The following is a 20,501-nucleotide window of genomic DNA, read 5'->3' as shown; positions in this document are numbered from 1 at the left end:
TACATAATTTTATACCTGAAAACACAGAATTTTATAACTGAAAATTCTTATGTTTCGAATGTACAGAATTATATGATAGAAAACACAGAATTTTATACCTAAAAATACATAATTTTTTTAAAATGATAAAAATCTCTTATTTTGAATGTACAGAATTTTATACCTAAAGATACAGCATTTTATACTTGAAAACACATAATTTATAACTGAATACACATATATTTCGTCGCGTTAATTCTCCACATAATTTAACAAAACGATGTTATTTTGGGAGGCGCGGGGCACACATTGCTATGTGCGCCATGGGGCACGGTATAACGATTGGAAAGTCCAGTGCCAGGTACAGTTGTGGGCTGCCTTCCCTCACTGTGGGCCATTAATCTATTCTTATCGGGTTATCACTTCATTACACCAAGCCCATTATGAGTTGTTGCAGAAATGTTGCAATTTAATTTAATCAATATTAATTACAGTACAAATTGCAAAAAGATTACAGAGAAAACTTAAAATAAATCCTTTTGCCCCCATCCAAGCCCGCACCTGCACCTGTTCAAACGGAGTTCTGCTCTCGGATAACAGTGATCGCCTAAAGCAACCGGTTGCCGGAAACAAGGTTTTTCCCTTGCACACGTGTAGATCCGATCGTTGAATTTCATTCTTTTTATTGGTTGTTTTGGAGAAATATTAGGAGTTATTAAAGTTGTATTAGGGATTTGTTACAGTAAGTAGCTCGCTTCGCTGGGTGTTGCCAACGTTGAGCGGAGATGGGGTTTATGGTGACAACTCTTGTTTTTGTTGCTGTTGGGATCATTGTATCTCTTTGTGCTACAATCTGCTGCAACAGAGGGCCCTCCACTAATCTGTGAGATCAATTATCTATCCAGCATTTAGATTTGCTTATTATAGCTCTCTGCGCCTTATTACCTTCACTACTGAGCTTCCGTTTACAGCTATGGTGGAAATTATTCTTGGATTTTATTAATTCTAAGACTATATTGTCCTGTAATTGAGCTAGCTCCTTTTGTATTTTGGGGGTGTTTGGTAAATAGCTAGCTGTTAGCTGATTGGATTTGACTAATTGATAACAGTAGCCGATTGTAGAAAAGTGTTTGCTAAATTAGTTGTTAGTTGATAGCTCATTACATTCAAAATGACTTAAAAAGCTGATCGAAAAAGCTATTTTGAGCAGCTTTTTGAATTTTAGCGTTTTGGAGCAATAAGTTGTTACAAAGAGCTAATTAATCAAATACTCATATTGATTGTTTAACCAAGTCAAACAGCTAATAAGCTAACTATGTTACCAATCAGGGCCTTTGTTTTTCTCCATTGTCATTTGACTTGTTAAATGAGATATAAAACTTGGAAGAGTGGAAATAACTGTCAGTTTGTGTTAAGGTTTGAATGAAATAGCTATTCTGATGATTATTTTCATTCATCGATTAGCTTGTATTAGAATTGGTGTGATTTCTTATATATATAGTAGCAACTAGCAAGTAAGGTTTAGTACAGAATTTGTATGCGGATCTTGACTGTTTTGTTTCCTTCCAAACAAGTCTTTTGATATGATTAATATTATAGAGCCAATTCAAATGGAGATACAGATACTCATTCACTTGCCTCTTTTACTCTTTACGATATCTTTGAAGCAATTGCCCAACTTTTGGGCTAAAATTGTGCTTTTTTCATGCAGGTTACACCTCACACTGATAATCACCGCAACAGTTTGCTGTTGGATGATGTAAGTTTCATCTTTAGCTTAACTCTGCTAATCCAATAGCAAAACGGGCGTATTTTATATAGTTGTTGACATAATATTCTTACGGTCACCATTTTCTAAAATGTCTTTGCAGATGTTTATGTTTGTTTTTAGTTATTGTTGATTAGACCTCAAAGGATTCTTTAGTGACTCGTTCTTCTTAACACTTTCCATTTGAAATTGTCTCTCCATGGGGCGGTTGGTGCACCTTGAATTTTCTATCATGCTTTATTTGGCCCTTATTCTTGCCAGCTACTAATGTGGGGTTAGATTTGAGTTCAAACTTTATGTTGTTTAATTGAGAAGGTCTTGAGACAAACAATGCAGTTTTTACTTCACAAATATTTTTTAAAACTTTTTCAGCTTAGTGTCGAGTGTCAACATTTGTTAATTCATACGCATAATGGTGTCTACAACGACTAACAATTTGTCCTCTTTTTTTTTCTCATTATTTAAGTAGTTGAATATATTTCAATGCTTGTATACCTTCTATTGTCTTCCTAACAGTCAATTGAATTTCATCATTAGCTTTATCAATCTATCAAAAAGCTAAATGCAAAGGAAAATATTGCAAGAACTTCACCTTATTTCTTTTCTTGGATAGGTGGGCGATTGTGTATCTTGCTCAGATGAACCCACTCATTGTTCCTATTTTAAGCGAAGGGGAGTGATGGAACTATGCAGGGACGTTTTGCACTGTGGATTGGAAGATTGAAAGCCAGAAAAGAAAAAATTCGAGGGCATAAATCTACTTTAATCCTTCTAGCGTTAGACTATGTAATTGTCAGTGGTGCAGAACCATTTGCTTCATTTGTATATCATTTGTTGTCACAAATTACATTCTATTTATTAGAGCAATAATTAACTTGTCCTCCATTTTTGTACTGTGTAAACATTGTACCTAGGAGGAAATAACTGCTGGAAGACTTTGCTGCTTTTTTTCATGTATCCCTACTTTTGGCAGAAATAAATTATGGAATGCTTGTGCATTTATGCATCTTTGTATGCTCCCATCTATTTCGCATATTGCCCTGATATTCACATATGGTCAGTTTCATTTTACATGTCCTGTTTACTATTTATCGGTCAAATCAATTCTTTCTTTATGGCCTAATGTTAGTAATTTTTAATTATTTTTAAATTTAATTTTTTGTGTTTAATAGTATTTTTCATGTAATTTTTAAATATATAAATTTTATATATTAATTAATACTAAATTTAATATTATAAAAAATTAAATTAAAAATAACTTTAAAAAGCCTCGTTCTAATTAAACTAGACAAACAAAATGGACAGATGATGTACTAAATAATAAATACTCCACATTATTTTACTATACTCCGTACTAAATATGGAAATGTTATTTGTATTATTCGAAATGTCCTATGTGGCAACAGTGAATTGGTTGGAGTCATTGGAAAAGCGGGTCGTGTTAGGATTCTATATTTAAGGCTGGCCAAGTATCTCACACTCTGATTCCTAGTAAGCAGGAAAAAAATAAAATAAACTGGGGAGGAATTAAGAATACCAAAATCAGTACTCAAAAAAAAAAAGAATACCAAAATCGGTTACCAAAAAAAAAACGAATACCAAAATCGTGAAAAGAAAAAAAAAGAAAGGTAAACAATGGCTTCGCTAGGATTAGCAAATTCAGCAGAGCTAGGTGTTGCGTCATCGTTTTCGTCGAATTCACTAGGGTTTCATCGGAACAACACTCCATCCCCGTTCTTCTCCCGACAATGCATTTTCCCTGGACCTCGAAGGAGGAGCCTCCGTTTCTATGCTCGCACTTCCTTCACCTCATCAGCCTCCGCTAAGATTAAGGTCCTCGGCGTCGGCGGCGGTGGCAACAATGCCGTTAACCGCATGATTAACAGCGGCTTACAGGTCTCTATAATTGAGCTAATGTGGATTTTACTAATAATATATATATTTTTTCCCAATTTTTAATTCCGAACTTGAACCTTGATGATAAAGATTAGAAAATTGAATCTTATGCCGCTACATGCAAAATTGATTGTATACAGTAGCTTGTTTCATTATATTTGTCCATAAGAATGCAGAATCCACTATCCGCATAAACGATGCTGTTTAATATGATATATGATCGTTAAGTAGCTGAGTTTTAATTACATGAAACTATGAAAAGGACTTCTTAGGATCATCAACTATCAGTTTGTCCCAAGAAATAGAAAGGCATGTTGTATATTGGATCCTAAGAAACTTAAATTAATGGCTTAATTAAGAATGCCGAATAAATAGTAACCAAACAATAGCCAATAAGTTGCTGTTGAGTATCCAAATAAATATTTTGTCAATTCTGGGTGTTGACGTTTTGCTTTATGAGTGAATATTCACAGGCTTTTCAATTGCTCTTTTTTGCTACCTTAAACTCTTACGGTACGTTTTGTTCACGGAATAGGCCTGGAATGGAATAACATTCCCAAGAACAGGCCTATTCCATTGTTTGGTAATGCTTTTAGTTCCCAGGGATATTGTTCCCGGGAATGTGCTATTATAGAGATTCTAGGGCCCCGGGCCCCGGGTGTTAGGTTATTCCTGAGTTCTCAAGAATAGCCCAAAGTTGCTATTTCCTATTTTACCCCCAATTAAATCTAAAATTTGTTTAGACTTAAAGTGCTTGGAGGTGCTCTGCTGAACATTCTTTAAAAATCGTCAAATTGCATTTTCAATTGCAGGGTGTTGATTTTTATTCCATAAACACTGATGCTCAAGCACTAGTGCTTTCTGCTGCAGAGAACCCAATTCAAATTGGAGAGCTTCTGACTCGTGGACTGGGTATTCATTCTCAATTTATCTTGTAAAATATTTCTATTGATGAAATTCTGTCATGAAGAAACCTATTACATAGGTACTTCGAATTTCACAGGGCATATAAAAAATGAGATCAGATCCCCTAGTCTCAATGTATATATAGACTTGTTTAGAGTGTAAAGTACTTGAATGCATGAACTGCTTTGCTAATTTGATTAGATGTGCTTGGTATTTCATTGAGAAGTTTTCAAATGTCATTTTGCTTAATCCTATAGCAGTTTTTCTTCTTCATTTTTTGTTATGGTTTAATGTCGAGATGCAGGCACAGGTGGTAATCCGCTTTTGGGGGAACAGGCAGCAGAGGAATCAAAGGAAATCATTGCAAATGTTCTGAGGAGTTCAGACATGGTGTTTATAACAGCAGGAATGGGTGGAGGTACGGGCTCTGGTGCTGCTCCCGTTGTTGCACAGATATCAAAGGAAGCTGGTTATCTTACTGTTGGGGTGGTTACTTATCCATTCAGCTTTGAAGGACGCAAGAGAGGATTACAGGCAGGCGCCTCTTTTACCTATCTCAAAAATTGGTTACGTGCAATGTACTTTGGGATGTAAAGTTCTTCGTTTCTTCTTCTGCTTCTTGTTTATCATCCAAATCAATGGATTCTTAGAGCAGACATGTGAGAACAAGAGTTCTTTGTCATGCAACTTACACTGGCTTCTCTTGCATATTGTTTCCTCAGGCTCTTGAAGCTATTGAAAGACTTAAGAAAAGTGTTGATACTCTTATAGTGATCCCTAATGATCGCCTGCTGGACATTGCTGACGAACAGACTTCTCTTCAGGATGCCTTTTGTCTTGCTGATGATGTACTACGTCAAGGTGTCCAAGGAATTTCCGATTTAATCACAGTGGGTGCCATACTGAAATATCAATGCTTTCTTTGTCTCTCTCACTCCAACTCCTTCCTCTCTCCCCGTGTCCATCATGTGAAGTTGCAGTGCTTTAGTTTGTTTTGATGGCACATCACTTCCCAATCATCTTTCAATATTTTGTCTCCAAATAAGGGAATTTGCTTATAATTGCATTCCTTTCTTGTTGCAGATACCTGGGCTTGTAAATGTAGATTTTGCAGATGTAAAAGCAGTAATGAAAGATTCTGGAACAGCCATGCTTGGAGTTGGAGTTTCATCTAGCAAGAACCGTGCTGAAGAAGCAGCAGAACAGGCAACTCATTCTCCTTTGATTGGATCTAGCATCCAATCTGCTACCGGAGTAGTATACAACATCACGGGAGGGAAAGATATAACATTGCAAGAAGTGAATAAGATTTCTCAGGTGCGAAAGTGTCCGTTCATTCTTATAGATATTCAACTCATTACCCTTTACCTACTAAACTTCTTAAAGGTTTTAAGTAAGATATGACAATCAAATAGCCAAAGAACTCTATGGTTAAGCGTGCTTGACTTACAGCAGTCACAGGATTGGATCCATTACTGGGATCTATTTATGCCTATGCATTTCGTGTTATATTTTTAATGCAAATTTGTTGAAATTATCATCCCAGGTTGTGACTAGTCTGGCTGATCCTTCTGCTAACATTATATTCGGAGCTGTTGTGGATGAGCGCTACAATGGAACAATCCACGTGACTATAATAGCCACCGGCTTCACAGAGTCATTTCAGAAGACTCTTCTGAAAGACCCCAAGGGCGCGAAGGTAGCTGATAGAGGAGGCGAAAGAGGCCAACAGAGAATGGCACCACCAGCTACTACTCCAAGGTCATCATCCTCACCTTCCACTACCACTTGGCCATCTCGCCGAAATCTCTTCTTCTAGCCTTCTTGTTTTTCAAGCTTTCTCTCCCCTCTTTCTTCATAATTCATATTGTTGTAAGATAATAATGATGAATATTATGAGGTGTGCATTTCTCAATACAGCGAGATGCATGGTAGTACACTGGTTTGAATCTTTATTTTTCCACTTTTTGCAGTGTACAAAGTATAGGCTTTAGAACCGTTTATAAGCTCATCAAAATGCAGGGTTATTGGTTATAATAAAATTGGTTAAGGCAAAGAATGTTTTGATTTTTCAGCATTTCTAGTTTTATATATAGTTTACTTTCCTATTTATCTGAAATTATTTCAAAAAGTATAGATTGAACCAATCACTGAAAAAAGATCAAAAAAATGTATTTATTTATTTTTTCTTAAATTCAAGTAAAAACTTTAAACAAAGGGAGTGTTTGGTAAATAGTTGTTAGCTGATTGAGTTAGTGAATTTGACTACTTAATAGTATTAGCGGGTTGGAGTTGATAGTTTATGCAAAATGACTTTCTCAAAAAACTTAATCATTTTGAATTTTAACATTTTGGAACAATAAGTTGTTACAGAAAGTTAAAGTTGATTAATCAAGTTAAATAATTAATAGTGATCAAACATGTTAAAATTGACTGATAAACTAACTATATTACCAAACAGTAACAAAGTATCATTTTTTAACAAGTTATAAATAGACTAAAGACATGTCATAATGACTCGCACACTTGATGAACAAAAAGAATGACAAATTCTCAAAAAGAGTAATTAAGTGGAGTTTTTTGCACTTTTAGTCCCACGACTATAGTGGCACTGACAGAATTGATCCACGACTTTTGAACCTTGCAATTTTAGTCCACGACTATTGATTTTTTTGCAAAAATGGTCCTTCCGGCCACTTTTCCGTCAAAATTTCACTGGAAAAAAAAATTCTCCATTTTTAGCCGGGTTAAAATTCACATTTTACTTATCTCAAAAAATTAAAAGAAAAAAATTGATATTTGACTACATACAATATTACTGGGCTACATACTACTGTCCCAAGCGGCGGAGTTCCTGGAGCAGGCAGGGCTGTCAGTAAGCGACTGAGCGGCCGTGGCGTTCCCCGGGCCAGGCAGGGCTGTCAGTATGCGACGGAGCGGCCTTGGCGTTCCCCGGGCTAGTTGGGTTATCCGGCAGCAGCATTGGAGTGGGTTATCCGGCAGCAGCATTGGAGTGGTACATGTACTCCGCCGCCTGAAGCAGTAGTATGTAGCCCAGTAATATTGTATGTAGTCAAATATCAATTTTTTTCTTTTAATTTTTTGAGATAAGTAAAATGTCAATTTTAACCCTGCTAAAAATAGAGAATTTTTTTTATCCGGTGAAATTTTGACGGAAAAGTGGCCGGAAGGACCATTTTTGCCAAAAAACAATAGTCGTGAACTAAAATTGCAAGGTTCAAAAGTCGTGGATCAATTCTGCCAGTGCCACTATAGTCGTGGGACTTAAAGTGCAAAAAACTCTAATTAAGTGGGTAAAACATAATTTTTACATTTGGAAATTTACAACACCATCTCAATTTACCTCTTTTGCTGATGCTCCGTATTAATGTATCATCCTGGATCCGATCTTCATTCCTTCCATGTTCCTGTCTTTTTTTTTTTTGGGCAGTAACAGACTAACAGAAGACCAAATTTTGTGAGGATCAGGATGATACTATTTTTGTAATTTTATACTCCATAATATATATATTATTGAGCATTATTAAGGCGGAATATTCGGGTTACGACACATCCTTCTTGGTAAACTGTACACCCAACGGTGACAATCGCGGGTACGGGATATCTTCTTCTTGTCGTGAATCGAATCAACCGCACGAATCTACAGTTCCGTGCAATCCCAAGAATTCCCCAGAAGCGGAGCAGCGTGGCAATCCAACCCAGCGTTTAAATTCCCTTTTTGCGCTTCGACAAGAAAATTTGGATTTTTATTCCCATGGCTCACTCCATTTTCATCTCTTTTCTTTTAGCTTCACTACTCATTTCATTCATCCATGGCGAGTCCAATGAACAACAAGGGGGGTTCGTCTCAGTGGATATATCCAATAAAGGTCTTAATTTTGCGAAGAATATATTGGTTGAGACTGCTGAGTCTTCGTTAGTTCCACTTGAGCTGCCTGATATCAAGAAATCTGTGGATATCCCAGTTGTGGGGAAAGTTGAGATGACTCTTTCTAACGTTGTTATAAACACAATAGATGTGGTTTCCTCAACTATCAAAACTGGCGATTCTGGGATTCTTATAGCCGTTTCTGGTGCCACTGCCAATTTGACTATGAATTGGAGGTATTCATATAAAACTTGGTTGCTTCCCGTTATCTCGGATGAAGGAAAAGCCTCTGTTCAGGTATGTATCCATCCAAACACTTCATCTTTAGGAAATGGAGTATTAATGGAGTAGTGTTTATATATCATGAGATAGACTAATAAAAAGGGTCTTTTGTATAATAAGCACACACTTAAATTTACTGATTTAAGTGATTCAACATCCCTATGATGAGCTACTGTTTTTACTAGATTCTGTAAATGCTTTTTTTGGATAATGTAATGAGAGCTTCCTGGAATATTTTGACACTCAAGTTTGACTCTTGGGAAGATAATAGATTGGGGCGTTTGGTAAATAGTTGTTATCTGATTGGATTAGTGGGTTTAACTAGTTGGATAGCATTAGCTGATTGTAGAAAGATGTTTGCCTTGTTTGGTAAATTAGTTGTTAGCTTATAGCTGATTACATACAAAATGACTTTCTCAAAAAACTGATCGAAAAAGCTGCTTTGAGCAGTTTTTTGAATTTTAGTATTTTGGAACAATAAGCTGTTACAAAAAGTTAATCAGGTCAAACAAGCCAAAATTGGTTGGTAGGCTAACTATTTTACCAAACAGGGCCATTGAGGGTAAGAAAATGTGAGCCTCTCACATTAATGAAGTATGAAAAGCCAAGAAGGATGATGACATAAGCATTCACTACTAAGAAGCAATTTATCTTTGTAAAGTCATGGCTTTTTTTGTTTTTTTTTTTTTTTTTTTTTTGTTTTTTTTTTTTTTGTTTTTTTTTTTTTTTTTTGTTTACTCTTTGAATTCAGAAGAGAATTTATGAATATTGCTTTTGCATAGGTTGAAGGTATGGATATTGGACTTACTCTTAGTCTTCAAAATCAACAAGGATCTCTTTCACTGTCTTTCCTTGAATGTGGATGCTTTGTGGAAGGTATATCAATACACTTGGATGGTGGAGCTTCCTGGCTATATCAAGGGTATTATCCTATTATTTTCTTTTCTGTTTAAGAGTTAAGATCCCTCTCTCATATAAGGGGTGTTTGGTAAATAGTTGTTAGCTGATTGGATTAATGAGTTTGACTAGTTGATAGCATTAGCTGATTGTAGAAAAGTGTTTGGTAAATTAGTTGTTAGCTGATTACATGCAAAATTACTGGAACTGCTCTATTCTACACAATAGAGACATGCTGAACTAATTTATACTATTTTTAACTTGCGTTTCCTCTCCCTGATAGTAAGATTTGGTACCATTAAAAGTCCCTCTTACTGCTAGGGTACTAGATGCTTTCGAAGGTAAATTAGTCTCTGCAGTTGAAGATGCTGTCTCAACGAGAATAGGAGATGGAGTTGTGAAGCTTGATTCTGTTTTGCAGTCTCTTCCCAACGAAATACAGATCACTGAATTTGCTTCTTTGAATGTTTCTTTCATTGGTGATCCGGTGATGAGCAATTCTTCTGTTGTGCTTGCAATCAATGGTTTACTAAATAACACAAATGAAAGTATTCTTCTCAAACATTACCACGGACTTCTCTTACCTTTGATTGCCCGCAAGGATCCAGATGGGATGATTACAATATTCTTGCATGAAAATGTTATAAAGTCTGCATTATCTGTTTATTTTAAGGTAAGTTCTTGTTATCATCTTTTGCAGGGCCCGTTATGATCTACTCCATTAACTCGAGTTGCATTTCTAATTGTATGTGATTGATTACCCATTTAGCACTTCTGTTTCTTGTTAAGGCGGATAAGATGCATTGGATTGTTGATCAAGTACCTGACCAAGCCCTACTAAACACTGCCGAGTGGAGATTCATTATCCCAAAGCTGTACAAACTATATCCTAATGATGACATGAGCCTGAATATTTCTGTATCTTCGACACCATCTATTAAAATCGAAGAACACCAGATATATGTGATGATTCCTGCAGATATAATTATTAATGTTCTGGATGAGGATGAAGTAGTACCCGTTGCATGCATTTCAGTGGTACGTTATCATCTTATATATTTCACATGATCATGAATACCACATTTGACTGCCTTATTGATCAGTTCTCTAGTGTTATCGATCAATATCTGAGCTCAAACTACTAGTCATACAATGGAGTCAAATTTGCTTCTGTCCATGTTTTTGGTTGCAGGAGATCACTGGCTGGGTTTCTGCAAAGATGTTAAGTAGTATTCTATCTGGTAGCGTCAAATTAGACCACTACACCATGTCTTTGAAATGGAGTAAAATCGGTAATCTGCACTTGTTTCTTGTTCAGGTACATTGGCCTCAGTGATCAAAAGTAAACATTTTTACTTCATTCTTTCAAAACCCAGTGTGCTCAAGTTGTCAAGAATTCTCTCAACTGTCTTTGCAGTTTTTCTTATCATTCCAATCTTTTGTTGCTTCCACCGCAAATATAATCCTATTTTCTGAATCTATCTTATCATCTAAATTGAACCGTCGTCCCTTTGTAGACAATGATGTCCGCCATGCTGAGGACTGTGGTGCTGCCACTTGTGAATATACGCCTCCAGCTAGGATATCATCTGCCATCTTTCTACGGTTATGAGCTCCAAAACGCTGAAATCTTCTTCACTGATTCATGGATTACAATAAGCAGTGATGTAGCTCCCATAAAACAGTTAAACTTCAGTTGTTCTCCTTCTTTATCTACTGTAACATCATCAGGCATGTACATGGTTTAGACAAACTGGGATCAGCAAGCAGGAAGCTAAGGTCTGTGTAAATTGTGATACATACAGTACATCACATTATATTGTTGAAGTAGAGTAGTTAAGTTCTTCAAATTGAGATGATGATGAAGATTCTTTCAAACTTTTGTTGTAAGATCAAAGATGCTGTAAATAAAGATTCATTTTCAATTCAAAAACTTTTGTTGTAAGATGCTGTATATAAAGGTTCAATGGAATTCATTCTGCCACTCCCTTCTCTTTGATCTGATGGTCTCATTGTTTGTGATATTAAATAAATTGTTATGAGCTTTTATCAACATAGCCATTTGGAGTTTTGGCAATAGTTTTTAAACTAATACTTTTGTTATTAAACTCTGATGAATCAATTCTAAGTTCTTCAAGCACAATTAGCATAAAAATCCCGCAATTTTCTCTATTTTTATAAAGAGAAATCAGGTTTATGTAAGGAGTGAGAATCTTTGACCCAACTTTCATTGTAGACAAGAATTCTTGAAAAACATGCTAATGAATGTGCAGACTCAAACATTAGCGAGATACATACATAAATCCTTCATACTATACGTTCTTAATTACTTAAGGTCTCATTTGAACACAAGTGTATATATATAAGATGGGAGGCATCAGTGAGGCAATATGAAAATGTCAGCAACTTCTGGAAGCCTAAAGCTCACTTTTTTCTTGATCTTCCCACTCTGACTTGTGAATGAAGTTGATGCAGAATGATAATCCTCCATTTCTACTGTATCTTCTGCTCCATTAATAACCACTCCTTCAACTCTCAGCCGCCTCCGGGACAGTGATGATGATGATGATGATGATGATGAAGGATAAACCTTCTTGGACTGCCTACAATCTTTTAAATCATTCGGTCCTGGCGAAGATAATATCCATTCTTCCAAGGTATAGGTAGCAACTTTCTGATGATGATTCCTAGTCTTAAAGCTACCATTGTTGTTACTATCATTCTTCAATGTCTGTTGTTGCTGTTGCTGTTGCTGCTTCTTAGTGTCCCGATGATGATTGTTAGCCAAATTTGGTTGGATTTTTTTCTTCTTTTTCGCGATGCTCCAACTGCATCTGGGCTTCATATGAACATCTTCTTGATCAGATTTGAGCTCCTGATGATCAGTACTGGGGAGTATTCTTTTAGGACTCTTGTGCCCAAAACCACAAAGGCTTGCCACCATGTTTTATCAATTATATACACAAACACACACATATGTATATTTATATATATTGTGGGTGTGTATGCATGTCTCACTTCAGATACCATGCACCTATTAGTTTGATACTTTTTGATTAATTAATATAATTTTCTATCCAAACCCAATTTCAAGGTGGCTAATTTGGACCTATTGCCACAAATTGCCGCAACTGTCTTGGCTTGTTCATCGTCTTTTGGGGGAAAACGGCGATGAAACCAAGTGGCAAACCTTAGAACAGATAGAACTTCGACGTGTACTAGATGACAGACAGACAGACATAGAGTATATTGCATCCACGGCTTAGTTGAGGTTCTTAAGATTCCTTACGTTTGTCACACGATTCATGTTTCCCTTTTTACATTTGTAAGAGATATTGAAGTTTCTTGTTCAGTGACTATGGCTCTGAGTGAGGTTAAGTTGTACCCTCTTTTGATATGGCCACATAGTTCACCGGAGCAACCGGCCTTGTATCTCTCTTCCCATCTTTATTAGTTGACCTAGAAGATCCATTTTGATAGCAACCCCTGAGGGACAGTCTTCTGCTGGGAGCAGCTCCATTGGAGCTCCCATTTGCTTTCTTTGTACTAGGTTGTCCAGGACTGAAACCACAATTGCTCATCTTTTGTTCCTGTAAATCAGATAAACTCGGGTTGGTCAGACTATTGATTTGGTAACCACAACGTTATGTTTGACCACCACGAGATTGACCTGGCCTGACCTTCTTGGGTTGAGTCGATCAGTTATGGACAACCTAAGTTGGGATTTACCAAAAAATCGACATTAAAAGGTTGAATCATAGTGTGAACTTACCCTGAACCTTCTTTTGTGTTCTTCTCTGTCATGTCTGAGCATCATGTACTCATCTAACATGGCGAGCAGGGGAACGCCGTCGTAAGTGAAAGTTGTGCCGCGATCTTGTTCCCATGCCTGGGTCTTGTTAACCAAGGACTCAACAATAGCTTCATAACCAAACCAAAATTGGATCAAAACTACATTACTTTGCCATTTTCCAGGATGATATATAATGCTGTACCTGGAATTTTGCTGACCAGAATCCTAGCCTTTTCAGCATGTTTTAAGTTCAAGTGGGCACCTCTGCATGCATTGTACCTGTTCTTGTCCTGTATATAGATGCAAATAACAGTTTTTTTTTTAGTACTACTAACTCTGTTACAATGTAGTATCTGTTCATAACTATTTTCTCAACCTACTGAAGCACAAAGAGTCAAACACGGCACATTCATACCCTATTATAGTCATCAAGCCAACACTCTTCTTCACAAGCAAACATCCATTTCTCGATTTTATCCAATATTTCTCTTCTGCTTGAAGCCTCTTCTTTCGCTTTCGCTATCTGATCATCCATCTTAGCCAATAACTCAGCGGGCTCAATATTACCAGACTCGGTTAGTGCCATGATTTCTTCTCTAGCAGCCTCGGTATCAATCTCAATGTGAGCACGGGCAAAAATATGTTCGAGTTCAGCCTGCCTTTCTAGAGAAATCTCCTTCATCCTACTAGACTTCAGCTTATCAAGCCTTTCAACTTCCACTGCAATCTGGAACAGAAAGACAAAAAAAAGTAACTAAAATCAGATGAATTTGAGAGTATATTTTACAAGCTATATATGAATCTCGGTTCACCTGTTGAATTAGATCTTGAGCAAGAGAACCGGGACCGATCACTTCATCGATTGAAGCTGATACATTGCAAGTAACATGATCAAAGACACTTCTTTCTTCTTCTGGGGTTTCCATCAGATTCCAAAGATCAATCAGCTCAGCTCCTAATTCTTGAAGCTGTGGAGATCGAGAGGGGAACGTCTAAGTTCAGCATTGTTGAGCATATAACCATTAATGTGCAATCCAAGTATCAGCTTAGGCTTTTAGTTGAGATGGAGCACATGCTTCAATTAGCATTACCAACTAAGAACTGTGTTTAATCAAATGACAAAACTTGCTTAAATCGCGAAATCACCTTTTGCAATCTCTGCTGCTTATCTTCCTTTAAAACCGAGACTGTCTTTGCCAACCTTAACAATGTGTCGTTGCTTATGCTTTTCGATTGTGTGCCAGTTGAATCATTCAAGCTAGGATGAACTTCAGAAACCGTCGATAAGAAATCCACCCCGAGGACTGCACAAAGATTCTGCACTGTGCTCACAAACTCAAGAACCTTGCGCAATCTCTCACTCTGAACAAAATAGAGCGAAAAAAAAAAAATCACATTAAAAGGTGAAACAAGTCAGAACTGTGTCCTTCTTTAGTCCTTACTATGAGTTTGATTAATGTGCTGGTTTCACCTTTTCTTTTTGAAGTTCTTGAAGCTGAACACCAAATTCATCTAACTTTTTCTGGGATAAATCAGACTCATCTACTTTCACACTCTCCGGCTGGTCACTAGTCCCCGATATCTCATTCCTTATCTTTTGAATTTGTGATTGTACATCAAAGAACTCCTTTACCCTCTCCCCTTTCTGTTTCCACAGTTTCTCAAGTGCAGGTTCTATAGCTGCAAGCTGTTCCTTGATTGTTCTTGAAGTTTTATCTGGCTGAAAGAAAGAAAGATCGAATTAGGTCCCTGAAAGAAAGATACTATAAATTTAGAGAAACCCATAATTTTTAGCAGAATCACTAACGATAATCCCATTATTGCATGTCATCTCTCCAAGTGATGCTTGAAGACTGGAGAGTTCATCTTTGGCATCTGCAAGTTCCTGAAGAAGTTTAGCCCTACACTTCACTGCACAGCTGATCTTTCTCTTGTATACATCAAAACACTCTTGTTCCAACTCAAGAAGCATCTTATCCCTCTCTTCATCACTTTCACCAACCTCATCCCATAATTTCTGCAATATAATAGAACACAAATTCATTACAATTTAAATGCTTAGTTTTCGTGTTGTCGGAGAAAGCTTCAACCTGCAGCTGCTGCAATAAAGTACCACAAGTAGGCTGGGGATCTTCAGCATCCACTGCTTCCATTGCCTGCTAAGTACACATAAAAAGCTCAGATTTTGTGTATAATCTGACTTTAATTGACATGAAAATGAAAAGAATGGAGAAAATATAGTAACTTTTCAACCACTAATATGCCATTGCACATGCATAGATCAGAGATGAAACTTTACAAGAATTGAATTATTGTCAAAGCATTCAAATCAGTGCCATATAGAAAGTGGATTGCAAAACATACAGAGAATAGTATGGAGCCTGCTTGGATGCATTGAATCAGCCACAAACACTCACATGCATTTTGTTCTTTTTCCATATGAAATGTCGCTATTTATAGTTTTGATGATTGCAAGAATCACATGTTAATTCTTATTCTTAACCTATACCCACAACCATTATTATGATGCTGGTTTTCTGTGTTGAATCTTACTTACCCAATTATCAACATAGTTTATAAGCATGTTAGAAGTTATTCTTTAGAGTTCTCTATGAAAATGAAAGATGCTCTTGTCTCCTACCTATTCAATTTAGGAGTCTTTTGTTGTAGATAGTATAAGGAAAGCTACTGAAGCACAAAGATTCAGTCACATGCACCATTTTCTCCGAAAATTAATTACTGAAATTGTCCATTAACTATAGTAAAATTATCAATTGGTCCTGAGTTAACGAACGTCTAACGGTTAGGACAATTTTAGGTCAAAGAAATCATAATCGGAAATTAAATTGAAAAATTTTAAAAATCGAAAATCAGAGTGGTAAAATCTTCATAGTCAAGGGATCAAATCGGTATTTAACTCTACAAAAATAAGAAAAAGAACATTTTTTGTTCAACAATTCAATGTAAAAGGTATTGTACACGTAACAGTGTCATTTATTTAAATTCTTCCGTGTACATAAAAGAAAGATTTTTGTTTGAGAGTCATCCCCGTCCACTACCTTCATATACTGATACACAATTACACAGTCTCTGCAAATTGTTGCGCCGTTTGGTGAGAGAGAAGCAGAGATAATTGTCCGGCATGGCACGAGTAGCTTCTAGTCCGGTCAGTCTTCACAGATTGGGGCCGCTTCATTTCCAGCTGCGTCCTTCTTTGTACGTTCAAAAACCCTCTTTCCAACATCTCCGGAACGGTGGCAGGGTTCCTCGGATATTTTGCCAGACGAATCCCAATCCAACTGAGTGTTGCCAGACGAACCCTAATCTTAATCCAGCTGAATCTGCAGAAAAGGTTGGATCTTTTCTGTGTTATTTTTCAGTATGCCACTATAAATCTATGTTCTTTATGCTATAGTGTTTGACTTTAATGGTTAGCTACTGCTCCTGAAACTCTGGATTTTTCATTGCAATTCAGTTTGATTCTTTATGCATAAGAGGTTAGAAACCAACTGGGTTGGGATATACAAACCCAAACCTACTAGCCAAGAAGGGATATAGCTCATAAGCCCACACAAAAGGGAAAATGCTCAAACTATAATGACTCATTGTTCCTATTTTAAAACTCATGACCTGGAAGACTAGCTATAATTTTTCAGCAAACAATTCAGTTGTATTGGCTATTAATAAAATTTTAGATTCTTCTCTCTAAAATTCTCACTCTTCTTCTTCAATTCTATGTGCTTTTTCTCTCTTTTCTCTGTAACTTCCATGAACTTACATACTATGTTTGGTGTGTCTCTAAAATTCTCACTCTTCTTCTTCAATTCTATGTGCTTCTTCTCTCTTTTCTCTGTAACTTCCATGAACTTACATACTATGTTTGGTGTGTAGCATTTGAGATCTGTTGTTTAGTGACAGCATTATCAGGTTGAAATCCCGGTGCTAACCTAAACGGCGGCTAAAACAGATGATTTTAATTACTGAGATTTATGTCTATCTAGTAGAACTTTTTTGAATATTATTGTTTATATTCTGATCGTTTCTGATGTTCTAACGACTTCCATGGTCTAATTACTTTTGCCTAGGAACAGGAAGATCTGTCTGTAGAGCCTGGTTCCAGCAATGGTGTTACGGACAGTGAAGTTTTGGTTTCCTCCAATGACTCTGGTTTACCTGAATATCCAGACAAAAGTTTCAATAGGAGGATAGCATTGTTTTCCATAGTTGGAGCAGTAGGGCTTTTCTTGTCACGACGACTGGAATTCGGTGTTTCTTTAAAAGATCTATCCGCTGCTGCAATGCCTTATGAGAAGGTTTGTACACAAGCATTTTTAGTGCTTGTTGGCAGTTCATTTCTTTATCTATCATGTATTATATATGAGCAGTGCAGATGGCATTTTGAAACTCCTGTCATCTAAGGATTGGATGGATGACCATAAACTTCTCATTCAACTTCTTCTTGATTGACTGAAAGTTTTCTCTCTTCTTCGCTTTCCTGCAATGCCCTACTCCTGACCCCTACGCATTTAGCGTGTATTCTATTTCAGTTGAGAATGCTTTTCTAATCATGTTTCTTTGCTGATCATATAGGCCCTTTCAAATGGAAAGCCAACTGTGGTGGAGTTCTACGCAGATTGGTGTGAAGTTTGTAAAGAATTAGCTCCGGATGTGTATAAAGTTGAACAGCAGTACAAGTAATTTTCTTTCAACGCATTAGCAAAAGTCAACCATTTTATATGTTTGCGAACTTTATGTTTATTAACATGCTATTACTTCATTGTATCAGTTGTGGCTTATTTTTTTTGAGTACTATTGACTCTGTTACAATGTAGTATCTGTTCATAACTGAGGCTTATTTATTACTTAACAGGGACAAAGTAAATTTTGTTATGCTGAATGTGGATAACACAAAGTGGGAACAAGAGCTTGATGAGTTTGGAGTTGAAGGCATCCCCCATTTTGCATTCCTAGACAAGGATGGGAATGAAGAGGGTAACGTTGTTGGCCGGCTTCCACAACGATACTTACTCGAGAATGTGGATGCCCTAGCTCGGGGAGAAACATCGGTGCCTCATGCACGTGTTGTGGGGCAGTATTCTAGTACTGAAGAGCGTAAGGTCCATCGAGTTGTTGATCCAAGAAGTCATGGTTAGCACGCCCCTCCCTTAATGGATATGATCATGCTATCCATTGAACTGACATTATAGAACTATAGAAGTGGCTTTTCCTCACTATATCAAAAGGATTTGTAAAGTTTCATGTCTTGTTACTTAACTGTTAGAGAGAGAAGCTACTTGATCATCACACTTGTAAAGTTTCATGCTCTATTGCTCCAATCACTCTGGCTTTAACTTGTCACTTCAATTGTTAAAGATAGAAGCTACTTGCAAGATCCTTTCAACTTTGAAGTCAATATAGGGCTTCAATTTCTATATAATGCAGCCTCCACTTTTGAGTTCTAATATCAAAATGTAAAATATAAGCTCAATGATATGTATGTTCATCAGAAAGCGATATCAGTTCTATTACAATAAAAGCAATTGTCACACAACAAAGAACATGTTCTGTATAATCCAGCCTGCATTTTTTGACTTCTGATATCAAAACGTAAATATAAGCTCAATGATATGTATGTTCATCAGAAAACAATATCAGTTATCTTACAATAAAAGCAATGGTCACACAACAAAGAACACAGCTTTGATCATTGCCCTAGGCTATGGAGGCTGCTAAAAGCGTGCCCAAAACCAGCATTCTGTGTTGCCAACAATTGATAGGGATAGAGAGAGAGCTCAACCTCTTCCAACTGGTAATGAATTGAAAAATGAATCAATCTTCTCTTCCCATAAAGATCAGTAGTTTGCACCTCTCAGGCTCAAAATAGTTGAATAATAGCAATCATTTTGAGTTGGGTTTAGGAAAATGCAACTTGAGGAGTGCAGGAAGTTCAGCCAGATCAACCTGGGATTTACCCAACAGAATGCTCTTCAGTTTTTCATCGCAGTTGACTAAGTTCTTGTTATTTGGATCCTAGAATAAGCAAAAGATCACGAATTATCAATGTCTCAAGGTAGAAAATAAGTCAGAAAGAACACACCATAGCTTAGCTGTTCCAAATACATAAACATAAACAATCTCCTCCCCTATACTTATCAAAACATCAGTCTTGATTAGAGACATCCAGTTAATTATATTCAGAAAAGACTGAATTACCTGGAGATTGTTCTCCTTGATGTATGACCAAATACGCTTGAAACAACCCAAACGCGACGTCTGGGACTGACCCATGAAGTCTCTTAGTGCTGAAGGGAGATTAACTAGGTTAATTAAGTTCCCTAATTTCTTTGGGTTTTCCGCAACGAAGCTCTTCATCTTGTGAGGCAGCATTTTCTTCTTCCCTCGTCTTAAGTATTTTCCTTTAACTGTAGTAAAGAAGAAACCGTAATCAAATCCCTCTCCACATGGTGATAATAATCAAAGACAAAAACAAAAAAAGAAGAGATTTTTTGCTTGTTTCATGCTGGAACCATAACAGAAATTTTATCAAACAGCTTGACCTCAAGCTGTAGCCGACTTGATGGGTAGACGAGAGGGTTCTCTTTCTGCTATTCCTGAACCCCGAATTTGATCGATACAAAAGAATAATAAATTTCACCCGGACCCCGAGTTATTCATGTTCACAAATTGACCCATATATTTTAAAAATCACACTGGCAACTCTAGTCAAAATTGGCTTTAATCAATATATGGGACATTTTGCAAGGCATGCCCCATGTAGCATTAGCAAGTAATGTCAGTTTATGGTTAAACTAGTTCAATACTTGTTAAAAGAAAGAAAGAAAAAAGATATGTAATTGAAAAAACGAAAAATATAATCCTACTTTTTTTTTTTTTTTGAAAACCAACAACTCAAACTGCATATATTAAATTAAAGTATGAAGAAAATGAGGGGAACATTATCCCAACTCATATATCTGGATTGAGAACCAACTACCTTAGTCAAAGTATGGACGATCTAGTTCACTGATCTAGGAACATATTGAAAAACACAAAAAGAAAATGAACTACTGATAGTTTTACAATAAAAAAAC

The 20,501-nt window shown here is 36.6% G+C and overlaps 5 protein-coding genes across 9 annotated transcripts; 3 read left to right on the top strand and 2 right to left on the bottom strand.

The window, feature by feature from the left end:
* Nucleotides 1–3,302: 3,302 nt before the first annotated feature.
* Nucleotides 3,303–6,623, top strand: LOC109178249 (cell division protein FtsZ homolog 1, chloroplastic-like). Its single transcript, XM_019327868.1, has 6 exons — nucleotides 3,303–3,643; nucleotides 4,456–4,555; nucleotides 4,854–5,083; nucleotides 5,272–5,439; nucleotides 5,633–5,866; nucleotides 6,096–6,623. Exons 1-6 carry the CDS (start codon nucleotides 3,383–3,385, stop codon nucleotides 6,366–6,368), a joined length of 1,266 nt encoding a protein of 421 aa, XP_019183413.1. The 5' UTR covers nucleotides 3,303–3,382; the 3' UTR covers nucleotides 6,369–6,623.
* A 1,398-nt stretch (nucleotides 6,624–8,021) lies between these two features.
* LOC109178355 (putative BPI/LBP family protein At1g04970) lies at nucleotides 8,022–11,601 on the top strand. Its single transcript, XM_019328006.1, has 6 exons — nucleotides 8,022–8,735; nucleotides 9,503–9,642; nucleotides 9,939–10,290; nucleotides 10,407–10,655; nucleotides 10,810–10,935; nucleotides 11,135–11,601. The coding sequence occupies exons 1-6, from the start codon at nucleotides 8,325–8,327 to the stop codon at nucleotides 11,363–11,365; spliced, it is 1,509 nt and encodes a 502-aa protein (XP_019183551.1). The 5' UTR covers nucleotides 8,022–8,324; the 3' UTR covers nucleotides 11,366–11,601.
* A 1,244-nt stretch (nucleotides 11,602–12,845) lies between these two features.
* On the bottom strand, nucleotides 12,846–15,795 carry LOC109178005 (65-kDa microtubule-associated protein 1-like). Of its 4 annotated transcripts, none has more exons than XM_019327496.1 (10): nucleotides 15,710–15,795; nucleotides 15,501–15,566; nucleotides 15,218–15,427; nucleotides 14,882–15,130; nucleotides 14,557–14,772; nucleotides 14,223–14,378; nucleotides 13,826–14,137; nucleotides 13,613–13,700; nucleotides 13,390–13,538; nucleotides 12,846–13,207 (listed from the first exon to the last, which is right to left on the bottom strand). In XM_019327496.1, exons 2-10 carry the CDS (start codon nucleotides 15,561–15,563, stop codon nucleotides 12,992–12,994), a joined length of 1,659 nt encoding a protein of 552 aa, XP_019183041.1. In that variant the 5' UTR covers nucleotides 15,564–15,566; nucleotides 15,710–15,795; the 3' UTR covers nucleotides 12,846–12,991. The 4 variants fall into 4 exon arrangements, with proteins under 4 accessions (XP_019183041.1, XP_019183042.1, XP_019183040.1 ...); XM_019327497.1 differs by having other exon boundaries at nucleotides 15,775–15,793; XM_019327495.1 differs by having other exon boundaries at nucleotides 15,664–15,753.
* Nucleotides 15,796–16,428: 633 nt separating this feature from the next.
* LOC109178336 (thioredoxin-like protein HCF164, chloroplastic) lies at nucleotides 16,429–18,844 on the top strand. 2 transcript variants are annotated; one of them, XM_019327974.1, is made up of 4 exons: nucleotides 16,429–16,762; nucleotides 17,502–17,723; nucleotides 18,001–18,104; nucleotides 18,281–18,844. In XM_019327974.1, the coding sequence occupies exons 1-4, from the start codon at nucleotides 16,553–16,555 to the stop codon at nucleotides 18,561–18,563; spliced, it is 819 nt and encodes a 272-aa protein (XP_019183519.1). In that variant the 5' UTR covers nucleotides 16,429–16,552; the 3' UTR covers nucleotides 18,564–18,844. The 2 variants fall into 2 exon arrangements, with proteins under 2 accessions (XP_019183519.1, XP_019183518.1); XM_019327973.1 differs by having other exon boundaries at nucleotides 17,496–17,723.
* A 131-nt stretch (nucleotides 18,845–18,975) lies between these two features.
* Nucleotides 18,976–20,067, bottom strand: LOC109178338 (upstream activation factor subunit UAF30). Its single transcript, XM_019327975.1, has 3 exons — nucleotides 19,968–20,067; nucleotides 19,624–19,832; nucleotides 18,976–19,440 (listed from the first exon to the last, which is right to left on the bottom strand). The coding sequence occupies exons 2-3, from the start codon at nucleotides 19,795–19,797 to the stop codon at nucleotides 19,309–19,311; spliced, it is 306 nt and encodes a 101-aa protein (XP_019183520.1). The 5' UTR covers nucleotides 19,798–19,832; nucleotides 19,968–20,067; the 3' UTR covers nucleotides 18,976–19,308.
* Between the last annotated feature and the right edge of the window lie 434 nt (nucleotides 20,068–20,501).

This window comes from Ipomoea nil, unplaced genomic scaffold (assembly GCF_001879475.1).
Source record: "Ipomoea nil cultivar Tokyo-kokei standard unplaced genomic scaffold, Asagao_1.1 scaffold0813, whole genome shotgun sequence".
NCBI lineage: Eukaryota > Viridiplantae > Streptophyta > Magnoliopsida > Solanales > Convolvulaceae > Ipomoea > Ipomoea nil.
Note: the sequence above shows the minus strand (reverse complement) of the source record. Positions and strands in the feature narration are given on the sequence as shown.